Source organism: Cucurbita pepo, chromosome 16 (genome assembly GCF_057944985.1).
Source record: "Cucurbita pepo subsp. pepo isolate OVF chromosome 16, ASM5794498v1, whole genome shotgun sequence".
Lineage (NCBI taxonomy): Eukaryota > Viridiplantae > Streptophyta > Magnoliopsida > Cucurbitales > Cucurbitaceae > Cucurbita > Cucurbita pepo.
The window spans coordinates 1892313-1905013 of record NC_141813.1 but is presented as its reverse complement, the minus strand read 5'-3'; the positions used below and the strand labels follow the sequence as shown (position 1 = coordinate 1905013).

The following is a 12701-nucleotide window of genomic DNA, read 5'->3' as shown; positions in this document are numbered from 1 at the left end:
AGAAAATTCAATTCCTTGTCTCTGTTTGGCTCTCCCTCACCATGTCACTGTCTTTGGTCTCTCTTATCCTGTTTCTTATACTTGAAATTTGGCAACTTGGCATTCTTATCTTTAAGGTTACTTTTTTCAAACTTTATGGACTACAAACATTATTATGATTGTTTTGTGTAGCTTAGCATGTGGGCTCGTGAGTGGGTGAAAGCTTGATAGGTGTTGGTGCTAGATCACATGATAGATGTGACATTGGTTGTGTTGGAGATAGGTGATTTTGATCTCATCTTGAGCGTGGATTGATCAATTGAAAACTACACCAGTATAGATTGTTTTCATACGGAGATTATGTTCATCGTTGAAGATAATGAAGCCGATCCACTAAAACGTTTGGGGTATATTGGCTAGAATGACCAACACATGATGTATTGAGGCTGGCATAACCTTGTTGTCGGTAGTTAGGAAATTCGTTAATGTGTTCCCAGATGACCTCATAGGGTTACCCCCAACATGTGAGGATGAATTTAATATTGAGCTTGAGTTGGGGATAATTTATAGAATGACACTAACAAATGCATCTCTAGGAACTGTCAAACAAGGGCTTCATACGTTTGAGGGTTCTATCGTAGGGAGCACCAATACTGTTTGTTAAGTAGAAAGATGAGTCAATGTATATATGCATATATTATCAGGAGCGAGCGGGATAAGGAAGCTACAAAAATAAAGTATCCACTTCAACAAATTGATTACTTATTTAATACTACACTAAGAATCACGGATCTCCATAATGGTATGATATTGTCCACTTTGAGCATAATCCTCACTTATAAACCCATGATCTTCTACTAAATTAATCGATGTGAGACTCACTCCCAATAATCCTCAACAATCCTCCCCTCGAACAAAGTATACTATAACTCTCCCAATACCTTTTGTTCGACACTTTAGTCACTTTTGACTACACCTTCGAGACCCACAATTCTTTTGTTCGATATTTGAGAATTCTATTGACATGGCTAAATTTAGGGCATGACTCTAATACCATGTTAGGAATCACGGATCTCTACATATGATATTATCCACTTTGAGCATAAGCTCTCATGGCTTTGCTTTGTGCCTTCCCCAAAACGTCTCATACCAATGGAGATAGTATTCCTCACTTATAAACCTACGATCTTCCATTAAATCAACCAATGTGGGACTCACTCTCAATAATCTTCAACATACACGCAACGACAATATTCTTCTAAAATTCATCTATAATCAAGAAATCATCCGCTGAGGATAGAGGAGAAAAACATTCCCAAGACAACATTTAGAATGAGGTACATACAATACAAGTTCAACATGATGTTGTTTGGGTTAACAAACACATTGACCGTCTTCATAATCCAGATGAATAGAGTATTCAAGGAGTTTTTAGATATATTTGTAATAGTTTTTATCAACGATATCCTAGTATACTCTAAGATAGACGAAGAACTTGATGAGCGTCTGAGAAAGTGTTCGACTACTATTAGAGTAAAAGGATTGCATGCCAAGTCTCCATGCTTGAGTTTTGGCATGAGTAGGTGACTTTCTTTGGCCTAGCAAGCTATTACTATTGATTTGTTAAGGACTTCTTCAAGATAGCTACCCCTCTCACCCATCGAATAAAAGATGAAGTTCGTTCACTTAGATACGTTGAGGAAGTGGGAGTTGTGTTCAACTACAAAAAGGAGGTCTCTTACTTTCTTTCAGTCCACTTGAACGATTCGAATCCAGTCGGAAAATATATTTTCTAACGGCTTTAGGCTAACATTTTGGCCTGACTTGAGTCTGCTATGCTCGAATCTTTTCTTACTAGTTTCAACTTCTCAGAAGCGTTTAAGGTTAGTATGACTACCTTTTAACTAGTTTAAATTATTTGAAGTCAAGTCTAAATTATTTTATACAAAATTAAGTAGAGCTATTTAAATTATTTAAAGTTAAGTTTAAATTATTTTATGCAAAATTAGTTAAATCAATTCGCATGCTAGAATTCGAATTTATGATTGTGGGACTCTTTTGGTAGAATTAAATTTGAGAGAACAACCTTAAAGCGGGGTCATAGTAGCTTCGGCGTAGACCAACCAAATAAATGACTCTACTATTAGTATGGTTGGAAGAGTCGTCTTATGTATAATGACACGTGCCCAGTGGCACTGTACGTGTCATATGTTTGATACGTTTGTTATGTATTATGATATGATATGGTTTGTGATATGGTGTGCCTAAGTATGCCAAGTAACATTAAAATATGAATGAATGTCGTATCATGCGATGAAATGTCTGAGACAAGGAAATTTATGATGTAAAATCCGTGATATATGTTTTAAAGATTATGCTATGAATGAAATGAAGTTGAAAAATGAGGTCATCTTGCATGATTTGTTTACCATGAAAAATGTTGGGACCTCATGCATAAATGTATGTTCATCTGCATCGAGATACTTCCCATTATGATGAGTACAAACACGTACGTTATGAAAAGAAAAATGATCATCATGTTTAACATGGTACTACGGTCGTTATTCCTTCTGGGTGTCCGACAACAACACCAGAGACGCTAGCCCGACCAGCAGGATGCCCAGGAGTTGTGCAAACCACTTGGAGGGTGCTCGCACGTGTGGGTCGTGTGTAGAGTAGTAAATACACATCCAATTATCCGAATTAGAAAGTTGCCTAGGAGAATACGATTTTAAACGATAGGTCTCATTCACATTGTATATTTCCTTCCCTAACGTGAATAGTGGGGTCACTTACTAAGTATTTTTTAAAATACTCAAGTCCTGTGTTACTCTTATATTTCGGGTAAAGACAAGGCATCCGTATACGATTCACCGGTACCCATTTTCATTTAAAATTGAGTTAAATATATTATTATTATTATTATTAATTGAAATTAAATATCTCATTTTTCCCATCTTACGTACGTAGCAATCATATCATTCAAAGCTTCCTTTTTCTCTAAACCCTATTTCACGTTCAGAGCCCTCCCTCCCTCCCATTACCAGTCGCTGCACCCCCACCCCACCCCACCCCGGACGCCGTCTCAGCGGCTGCCGCCGCACGCTGCAATCCCTCTCCCATTCTCTAGCCTCTCCCAGCAATCGGAGTTACTTCTCTCTAGTTTATTTTCTCAGAAACAGGGTGGTTCAGCCCCTAATCCGCGCCATTCGTAGGATCCTGCCGCTGCCGCTGCCGCTGCCGCTCATTTTCGGATCCCCTAGGTCCAATTTTTTATTTGTTTTGTTCGTTTGTTATGTTGGTTTATTCTCTTTCACTCATGGAGAGGAACTTCAAGAGTATGTTCTTTTTACTGTTGAGTTCTTCAACAATTGTTCAACTTGTGTAAATGAAAACATAAAACTAGAAATGTATCCATCTCTTATTAGAAAAATGAAGAACAGATTGAGTCGATAAATAAGAACAAAAAATGTATCATTCTTATCGGAATCCAATAAATAAAGAAGAAATAATTGTTTTAAAAGATGAACAGAGGTTGTAGGCTGGCAATGAACAACTTGTTGGCGTTGTTATCAATCTTTTCTTAAAAAAGAACAGCATAATCAATTGGCATACAAAGAACACAAGATTTCGAACTGCAAACTGATTCGTAATTTCTTGTTTTTCTTTTCTCATAAAAAATTCAGGGAGGCACATATAACTTTCTTTTACTCTGCAGGGGTTGCAAGGGATTTTGAATTTATCGTCGAGGAAGGTAGTTGTTAATTGAAGGTTATCTTGTGCTACCATGGCGACCAGTAAGTCTCATCTCACCAAGCCTTTCCCTCCATTTTTTGTGTTCCTTCATTTTACTTTTGTTATATATGTTTCTTAAGGATTTTCTTTGGGTTTGTGTCAACTACAATATTTCTCACATGCTTCGATTCTTTAGGGCTTATGTTTGAGAACTCATGTGAAATTGGGGTTTTCTCCAAGCTCACAAATGCTTATTGCTTGGTTGCAATTGGTGGCTCTGAGAACTTCTACAGGTTCTTTATTTCCCTTTCCTGTTTCCTGACCTTGTTTTGAACTGGAAGCAATTTCTCATGAATATTTTCCATGTTTTAGTGCCTTTGAATCTGAATTAGGCGGTGTCATTCCGGTCGTTAAAACATCCATCGATGGCACGCGCATTATTGGTCGTCTATGTGCTGGTTTGTAAAACTTTTATTCTTTTGTTTGATTATTTTCTGCACCTTCAAAGTATGATGAATACCCATTAATGATGTGACGCCCAAACAACTTATGTTCATGTTTCCATAACATTGTATTTCTTTTTCATATTTCTTACTGCAGGAAACAAAAATGGGCTTCTTGTACCACACACCACTACTGATCAAGGCAAGCTTCTTTTCTATCTTCTTGTTACATTACATCTTTAGTTTCATAGTTGGGGTGCATGCCTGCAGTACTACATCTCTTTGAATATATTTGTATCTCTCTTTATCAAGTGAGAGAGTTTTGAATTGAAGCTAATGTAATTAAAAACAATATGCCTTCCTGTTAAAATTCTGTTCAAATGGTCGTTTGTTCTATTTTTTATACTAATGATATCCAACTCTTGCCATTTACATGATAAAATTGTAAATGGTTACCACCTTGATCAACAAGAGACTCAGGTTATTGTCATTTATGATTGCTTTGTGAGTTCGAATTATTAAATTCCGTATGTCGAGTTGGAAGTTCTATTTTGTGCTGTCGATGAAGCGTATGAGTATTCTATGTAATTTTAGTTGTTACCTACCAAATCAGAGATTTTTTCTTTTGTTTTGTTTTGTTCTTTTTGCAATTCATTGGATAAGATATTCCCCTTTTTATAATTCATCTCGTCAATAAAATGTTACTGTTTTCTATATAAAAATAATAATAATTTTGTTTGCAGTAAGGATTCGAATAGTCATCTATAAGTTTATGAATTCAGAGACTACACCATTATGCATATAATGAATTCATTGTCTTGCACGTGATGCCTGTAACTGTCGGCACTAGCATTATTAAATTTGTGTCTATACAAGTTTCAAGTGAGGACGCATCATGAAATTAAGTTTGATCCTTGCACGAAACTCTTCTTGATGTTCTTTAATTTATGTTAATATGTAATGATGTGTATTGCCAAATTACTTAACTGACACTATGTTCCAATTCTTTGCGTTTTTGAAGAACTTCAGCACTTGAGAAACAGCCTACCTGACCAAGTTGTTGTCCAACGTATACAAGAGAGACTGTCTGCTCTGGGGAATACAATTTCTTGTAATGATCATGTTGCTCTCACACATACTGATCTCGACCGGGTATTTTACTTGTCCTTCCTGCTTCATGTTGTGCTTCTAGTGGCACTTTCTACATCACCATCGGATTGTTTAGCTTGCAATCTTGTTCTCCCATTTCAATCTGGAAATTTCAAATCCAGTTCCTAGAAAATGTTCTAGGAAATAACTCGTACCCGCCAAGGAAGCAATGTCTTCTTTGAGCAGTGTTCGTAATCTTTTTTGAACGGAGTCTCAAAATTAGTCTTACAGGACATGGTGCAGAATATGGACTCGTTGATTGGATTGGAGTGTTCTAAATAAAATTAACTTTTTGCAAATGTACTTATGGAACGCAAGACTGCTTTATTTCTCTCATCCATTCCTCTTTGTCTACTAAAAGAAATATGTTATTCTCTCATTGATCAGGAAACTGAAGAGCTCATTGCTGATGTTCTTGGAGTAGAGGTCTTTAGGCAGACGGTAGCGGGCAACGTTCTCGTGGGAAGCTACTGTAGCTTCACGAATAGGGGTGGCTTGGTAATGTTCACCTTCCTTGCTCCTTTTTAACCAAGTGTAGTCTCCATATTGAACCTTCCTTCAACTTCATGTACATAAAAATTCTCTGAAAGTTGGGACTTGTGCAAATATTCAACAGGTTCATCCACATACGTCCATTGAAGATTTGGATGAGCTATCAACCCTTCTTCAGGTCCCTTTAGTTGCTGGAACAGTGAATCGTGGAAGTGAAGTGATTGCTGCTGGATTGATAGCAAATGACTGGACTGCATTTTGTGGTTCAGACACGACTGCCACTGAGTTATCGGTGATCGAGAGCGTTTTCAAATTGAGGGAGGCTCAACCAAGCTCCATTGTTGATGAAATGAGGAAGTCGCTAATAGACAGTTACGTGTGAAGTGTCATGTAATGCTACACCTGATTCTTGCAAGCAAGCAATTGTTATTACTGCTGCCTTTTTCCTTTTGTTTTGTTATATTTAACAACTTTGTGAGTGTGTAATTCGACTCTGCCCTTAATAGTGTTTTGGTTGAAATTGGGATCCATATTTGCTATTATACATCTGTTCAATGTTAAGTTTTAATCGGTTTCTTTGATTTTAAAAATTTCTAATAGGTTCTTGAATTTTGATTTTGAGTAGGAGTTTAACTTTATGCTTAACATAAAAGTTAATGATTTATTAAAATACGAAATACGATAAAATTATATCACCCTTATTTCTTTCAATGCCAAGAAATTAATATTTTGTCGAACGAAACACGAAATTAATGTTTTACCAAAGGAAACACGAAGTATAAATAAATATTCCTGAAATTTTCCTGTTCAAGTCTATTACATTCCTTTAACATATTTATCTTATTCTTATATATATTTATAAGTATAATAAATTGTTCATTAATTAATTTTAATTTTAAAATAATTATAAATTTAAATGAAATTACTCAAATAGGTTGAAAAAATAAATTCCAATTGTACCTTTAAATAAAATTAAAATTAAAAGTTGATTAGTATAACATCTTAATTAGTTGAGTTGGATATTATATTTGTGAATTCTTTGATTCAAGAGATCATCACAGATCAAAATATCATTTACACATCTCACATTCGTGAGGTATATGAAATAGAATAATCTAATTTTAATACTTTAAACCCGTCCTATAGAGAGTATTGTGTTCATGCTAAATTACATGTTTTAATTACATCTAATTTTAATACTTTAAGTCATATGAAATAATGGTATTTTATTTCATGAAAATGAAACAAAGTATTTTAAACTAAATTAATAAAATGTAATTCAAAATTACTTCATTCTTTTATCAATTAAATCTGACTTAACTGGATAGAACAGAAAATCAGCACTTCAAAAAGGATGAAAAATGAAACTTCTAAAAGATTGACAAAATTAAAAATAATAATGATAATAATTGGGTTAGCCTAATTATATATTTAAAATCAATTACTTGAAATTCAGATGAGATGAGACGCATAAATAAATGGGCATATATATAATTGGTTCAAATAAATATACATGTTTTGAAAATTTTGGTCCTTAATCAATAGTTTTCTTTTAGCCTATGTTCTATGAAAGAAAAAACAATATTAAACACAGAAGGAAGCTGCTCTATATGATGCCAAATTCGACACACGGGTAATCTCGAGTTATGGCTAAATATAATCAATATGACACTTTATAAACGTGATCAAATTCGACTCATCGTCTTATAAGTAAGATAGAGAATGGATTTTCACTACATGCATGCAAGTACTCTAACTAGTAGATTAATAAAAGTTAGGATATCTCAGGAATCATCAGCACATGTATAAATTGAAAATTTAAATCACTACACTCAAACATTAACCTGAAAACAAAACGGTGGTAACAAAATTGTGTTCATCTGCTAACCATATTTCGAAGTCCCATATCCTAAGAAAACACATGGGAATCCCTTTTAAGTTCTGAAGAATCGAATCCACACGAACGCCCTAGCTAGCTCGATAACACAATTGAGAGCGAAGAAAACTAACCTCAAAATACATGGCACAACTCTTCAAGTTAAACTGCACTTGAACCAAAAATCTACTCTGGGATCATTTGCTCATTATCGGCATCGGCCTCCGTCTCGATTTGTGGCTTTGATGGACCTGCGCCCGGAGCCTGTTTCTTCTTAATACCGCTAACAATGTCGTCAATTCTCAGCAGCATGCAGGAAGCTTCTATAGCCGTCTTAAAAGTTTGCGACTTTACATTATACACATCCCAAATCTGAATAAAGCAACATGATTAAGTGTAAAGTTAGCTCAGTCCTAGTGAAGAACAATTCAAAAACTGTAATCATCAGAACAGCACAGATATATGAGAAAAATCGAACTATTTTAGAATTACTTATCTTCTGGATTTATTATTAAACTCGAGCAAGATATTTTTACACTTCTCAAACTCAACAGCACAAGAAAACATTGGTCACACTACTAAATATCATTAGTTGCAGTGTTCGGGTCATCGACCTCTAAAAAAAGAGGCATATATTTCCATCCAAAGAAGTTGAAATGACAACTAACTATATTTACAATTTTCAAACCTCGTGAATTGGTTCCAATTTTTGGACAAAGGACGATCGAGAGGTTTGATTATATAACATTACAAAAGCTATACTCTAGGTAAAGGGAGAATTATAGGCCAGGGGAAAAAAAATCATACCTTGCGCTCTTTCATGTCGGTGATTTCACCGGTGTTTCCATCTATGCCTGTCCATGCGTTTTCACCATTGGCGTGCTATAAAAATGGCAGGAAATAGGAAAAATCAACACAATTCTTCTCAGAAATGAAGCCTCCAGGCTTCTAACATATCGCATCTTACTCAAAGTTTCAATACCTTTCCCTGCAATGCCGTCATGGTTCTTATTACATTCACCCCACAATTCTGAGCCAAAGTTCGGGGAATGGCTTCAAAAGCTATGGCAGCAGCTTCATAAGGCCACTGTTTCAATCACATAATTGGAAAATTTTCAATTTAGCCGCAAAACGTAAGGCAGCAGCAAACAAGATCGCAGTTAACCAAGAAAATCTTGTGGTGGGCATGCCATAAATCATGTGAAGAACAACGACTCCTTAAATTTGGCAGAAGTATGAACCCACTTGGTATGAGGGTGGGTCCAAATTAATCCACAGCGAACAATCAATGACAGTTTTCTATTATAAGGGTACCAAGAATGAACATTATGAGTATTCCACATTTCAAAAAAAATAAATGAAAAGACAGAAGAATTTACGATTACCTTTTCTATGCCTTCAACCGAAGAACTCTTTTGCTTCAGCGTAGCAGATACAGTCAACTCAGTAGCACCACCTCCAGGAACAAGTTTTGGATTTTTTATTATGTTCCTTGCTACAGACATGGCATCCTGAATCGAAAAAATAACAGACATGCTCAGTATGGGGAAAAACATGAAAAAGATCCTCCCCAACATCATATCATTAAGTTACCTGCAAATTTCTTTCCACTTCATTCAAAAGATCTTTACTAGCACCTCTTAGGAGCACAGTACAAGCTTTTGGGTCCTTGCAATCCACTATAAATGCAAAAAATTCATCCCCTATCTTCTTAACTTCAAATAATCCAGCACCAGTGCCAACATCTGATTCCTGCAACTCATCAGGTCTATTCACAATTACAGCACCACATGCCTTGGCTATTCTGTTATTGTCAGTCTTCCTCAACCTTCTAATTGCACTGATACCAGCTTTGCTCAGGTAATGACAAGCCAAATCACTGAGGCCCTTCTCGGTGATAACCAGGTCAGGTTTGAATTTGATTATTTGTGCACAGATATTCTCAATGTATTCTTCTTCCATTTTCAGAAGAACTCCCCAATCTTCTTCTTTGACCAACTCAGCATTTGTCTGGTTTTCACCTTTTTTGTACTCTAGGGGGCAGTCGAGAAGAATAATACGTGGATTGACAATCTTTCTTCTCATTTTTCCGGGGGCAATGACATCCTTGTTAAACATCACTCCTTTAAGAACCCTTGAATCTTCTAACTGACCACCTGGAACTTTCTCAACCTTTATGTACTTCTTGATGTCTACTTCACGTAAGCCTTGGCCAAGATCAACACCGACAATTGCAGTGGCATCAATTGCTAAATCCTGGAAGTTGAACAATGACATAGCTGAATATACAACACCTCAGCATTCCACTAGTTATAAGTGTAAGCTTATGTGGGTGAATGAACTCAACCAGCTTAAAAATTCTTTAATCTTCAATACTACTAAAAATAAACCCTTCAAATAATAAAATGTGAAATGCCTTAGAAAACTTACACTATCTATAAATAAGATTCTAACTGCCTGTAGCCTATACACTATCTATGAGTAACAGCCTAAACGTTCTTTAATCTTCAATACCATTAAAAAGGAAACCCTTGAAATAACTAAGTTTAAAATGCACTAGAAAACTTACACTATCTACAAATAAGATTCTAACTTCCTTTAGCCTATATATATAACACGAAATGAAAATAAATCAAGCAACAGGTCTAGACAAATCCCCCCAACAAATTTTTTAACATTGAATCTAAAGATCGGGCATCCTTATAGAATAAGTACATCAAGGAACGACCAAACAATCAGTGATTCAAGTCATCTTCTGAAACTACCTTCTAAAAATCTTAACATTGAATCTAAAGATCTAGTATCCTTATGGAATGAGAAGAACAGGGAACAACCAAACAATCAATATTTTAAGTTTTCTACTGCAACTAATCCACGAAGGCCTATAAGCATTATCCAGATTTCTAATCATGAGTCACATATAAGGTAGAAAATATATAAACAAATGTAATTGCAAAACAATGTCAAGAAGGTAGATGAGTTAAGATTCTTACAGCTATCAAATCTCCAAATTGACTTGTGAACTTGGTGCCTATGCAGCTTTTGACCAGCCCCAACATAGCAGTGCCTGCCACATGATACTCATTAGTACGGTAGAGATTTTTCCAATTAATATTACATTAGCTTTGACGAAGAAAAAACAGTAATTGTTCTAGAGGAAATATATTGAAGCAACAATCTTTTATCTGGTTTTGATATTGAGTAACTACGGCATCTGATGTCTAAGTTCAACTTACGATCCTTCACATCGATGTCCATTGCTATTTTATCAAGCACAGCAAGTGCATCTTCGAGAGCTTTATTGTAGGCTATAACAAAGCACATTTAAGTTCGTAAGGATCACATTATGAACAATATCCAAGATGAAACTGCTGGCTGGAAAAAGTAAAGTACCTCGGCAAATGACTGTTGGGTGATAATTTTTCTCAATGAAGGCCTCAGCAACATGGAGCATCTCACCAGCTTCAATGTTGAGAATTAAGAATTAAAATTTAGAAAAGAACGAAAGTGAGAAAGAGAGAATCAACTCAATGGACCAACTTGATCACTAATGTAAAGTTCTAAAAAATTTAAAAAGAAAAATGATAAAGAAAAGCTTCCCACCCGACATTCCAAAATAATCCCTCATACAAGAAAACAAATTTGAAACCAATTCAGGGCAACGGTTAATTGTTGATGCTCTGTTACAAAAATAAAGCATTATACACTGGTCCAACACATACCAAGCACAATAACTGATGTAGTTCCATCTCCTACTTCCTCATCTTGTGTCCGGCTAAGTTCAATCATCGACTGCCAGCAGCAAAAAGTCATATCATGCCATATCGATAATGCATTAAACAGCAAAGTGAAAAAGGAGGGAAATAACAGGTTCAAAGAAGAATACAAAAGGAAAATAGTAAGAAATAGAGAAAAAGAACATTGATAGAAAACATGCTTTTGCCGCTGGATGTGCAATATCCAATTCCCGGAGAATAGCATTTCCATCATTGGTGACAACGATCCCTGTTGAATCCCGAGAGAGTAGTCAGAAACTGACTCGAAGTACAGAAAACAAAATGAACAAAACCGTGTTGACGCTACTTGAAACAGTTAAAAAGTGACAGAATATTATAAACTTGTGACGGCAATATCAAAATAGTTTCATTTTTTCATATGACTATGAAGTTCTGATTTCTCGAAAGAAAGGGAAAGAATAGAAACACCTCCACTAGCGTCAAGTAACATCTTCAACATAGATCTCGGCCCCAACGTGGTACGAATAATATCAGCAACAGCCTGCAGGACAAGTGGAAATGGAAATGCTATGAAGTGGTAAGAATTTGAGAGAAAAGTAAAGCGTAAGAAGCAAATAACACAAACCTTGGAAGCCTGGATATTAGCATGGTGAACCTTGGTTCCAGACTCGCGTTTTAAAGAATCTTCTGCTCAATTGACGAACATACAAAACAGTTAGACAGAAAAATAGAAAACAGATGGATCGAAGAGACGAAATGTTGGGAGAACATTGAAAACATCAGGTAAAATCCTCATTTGATCTGAGATCTAATAAACAGAAGACGAGATCATGCAAGGAAATGAAAAGAGAAATGCGGGAAAGGGATTAACTGAGAACGAGAACTGGAGCGTGCATGGTGACCGGCTTCGATGGAGATACCGACGGCGAAAAACCCACGGCAAAACCCTAGAAAGAGTTGGAGAGGAGAAGAAAGGTTTTGTTAAGTTCCGCCTGAGAGCAATAAAAACTCCATTCAATTTTCCCTCTTTTTTTTTTTCTTTTTTTTTTTTTTTTTTTTTTTTTTTTTTTTTTTTTATAAATAATAAAACCATTTTTATTACAAAAAAAAAAAAAAAAAAACAAACAAATATTAATGTGTTTTTTCTTCAAATAAATAAATAAATAAATATTGGAACAAAATATTGCAATTATTTTTAAATTCATGTTGTCTTTGTAAAATTTTCAAAATTATAAGGGTAAAATAGTAAAATATGTATTTTTTTTGTTAAGTAAGAAAATTTGAAGTCAT

At 35.3% G+C, this 12701-nt stretch overlaps 2 protein-coding genes across 2 annotated transcripts; one reads left to right on the top strand and one right to left on the bottom strand.

Moving 5' to 3' along the window:
- Window positions 1–2964: 2964 nt before the first annotated feature.
- On the top strand, window positions 2965–6340 carry LOC111777155 (eukaryotic translation initiation factor 6-2). Its single transcript, XM_023656619.2, has 8 exons — window positions 2965–3242; window positions 3698–3776; window positions 3911–4007; window positions 4087–4172; window positions 4315–4359; window positions 5179–5309; window positions 5694–5804; window positions 5923–6340. Exons 2-8 carry the CDS (start codon window positions 3767–3769, stop codon window positions 6178–6180), a joined length of 738 nt encoding a protein of 245 aa, XP_023512387.1. The 5' UTR covers window positions 2965–3242; window positions 3698–3766; the 3' UTR covers window positions 6181–6340.
- A 1268-nt stretch (window positions 6341–7608) lies between these two features.
- On the bottom strand, window positions 7609–12439 carry LOC111777119 (T-complex protein 1 subunit gamma). The gene is made up of 13 exons (XM_023656572.2): window positions 12283–12439; window positions 12037–12098; window positions 11880–11952; window positions 11612–11679; window positions 11397–11466; window positions 11068–11136; window positions 10911–10982; window positions 10668–10741; window positions 9268–9930; window positions 9060–9185; window positions 8657–8761; window positions 8482–8556; window positions 7609–8046 (listed from the first exon to the last, which is right to left on the bottom strand). Exons 1-13 carry the CDS (start codon window positions 12305–12307, stop codon window positions 7861–7863), a joined length of 1668 nt encoding a protein of 555 aa, XP_023512340.1. The 5' UTR covers window positions 12308–12439; the 3' UTR covers window positions 7609–7860.
- Between the last annotated feature and the right edge of the window lie 262 nt (window positions 12440–12701).

What these genes read in the sequence shown, in the direction of transcription:
- LOC111777119 (XM_023656572.2), bottom strand. Translation starts at nt 12,307, where the DNA reads ATGCACGCTCCAGTTCTCGTTCTCA. An exon ending in CGCTCCAGTTCTCGTTCTCA is followed by an intron (nt 12,099 to 12,282) that starts GTTAATCCCTTT and finishes TCAATTGAGCAG; the next exon opens with AAGATTCTTTAAAACGCGAG. An exon ending in AATTTGGAGATTTGATAGCT is followed by an intron (nt 9,931 to 10,667) that starts GTAAGAATCTTA and finishes TTCAACTTCCAG; the next exon opens with GATTTAGCAATTGATGCCAC.
- LOC111777155 (XM_023656619.2), top strand. An exon ending in CACATACTGATCTCGACCGG is followed by an intron (nt 5,310 to 5,693) that starts GTATTTTACTTG and finishes CTCATTGATCAG; the next exon opens with GAAACTGAAGAGCTCATTGC. An exon ending in TCACGAATAGGGGTGGCTTG is followed by an intron (nt 5,805 to 5,922) that starts GTAATGTTCACC and finishes AATATTCAACAG; the next exon opens with GTTCATCCACATACGTCCAT.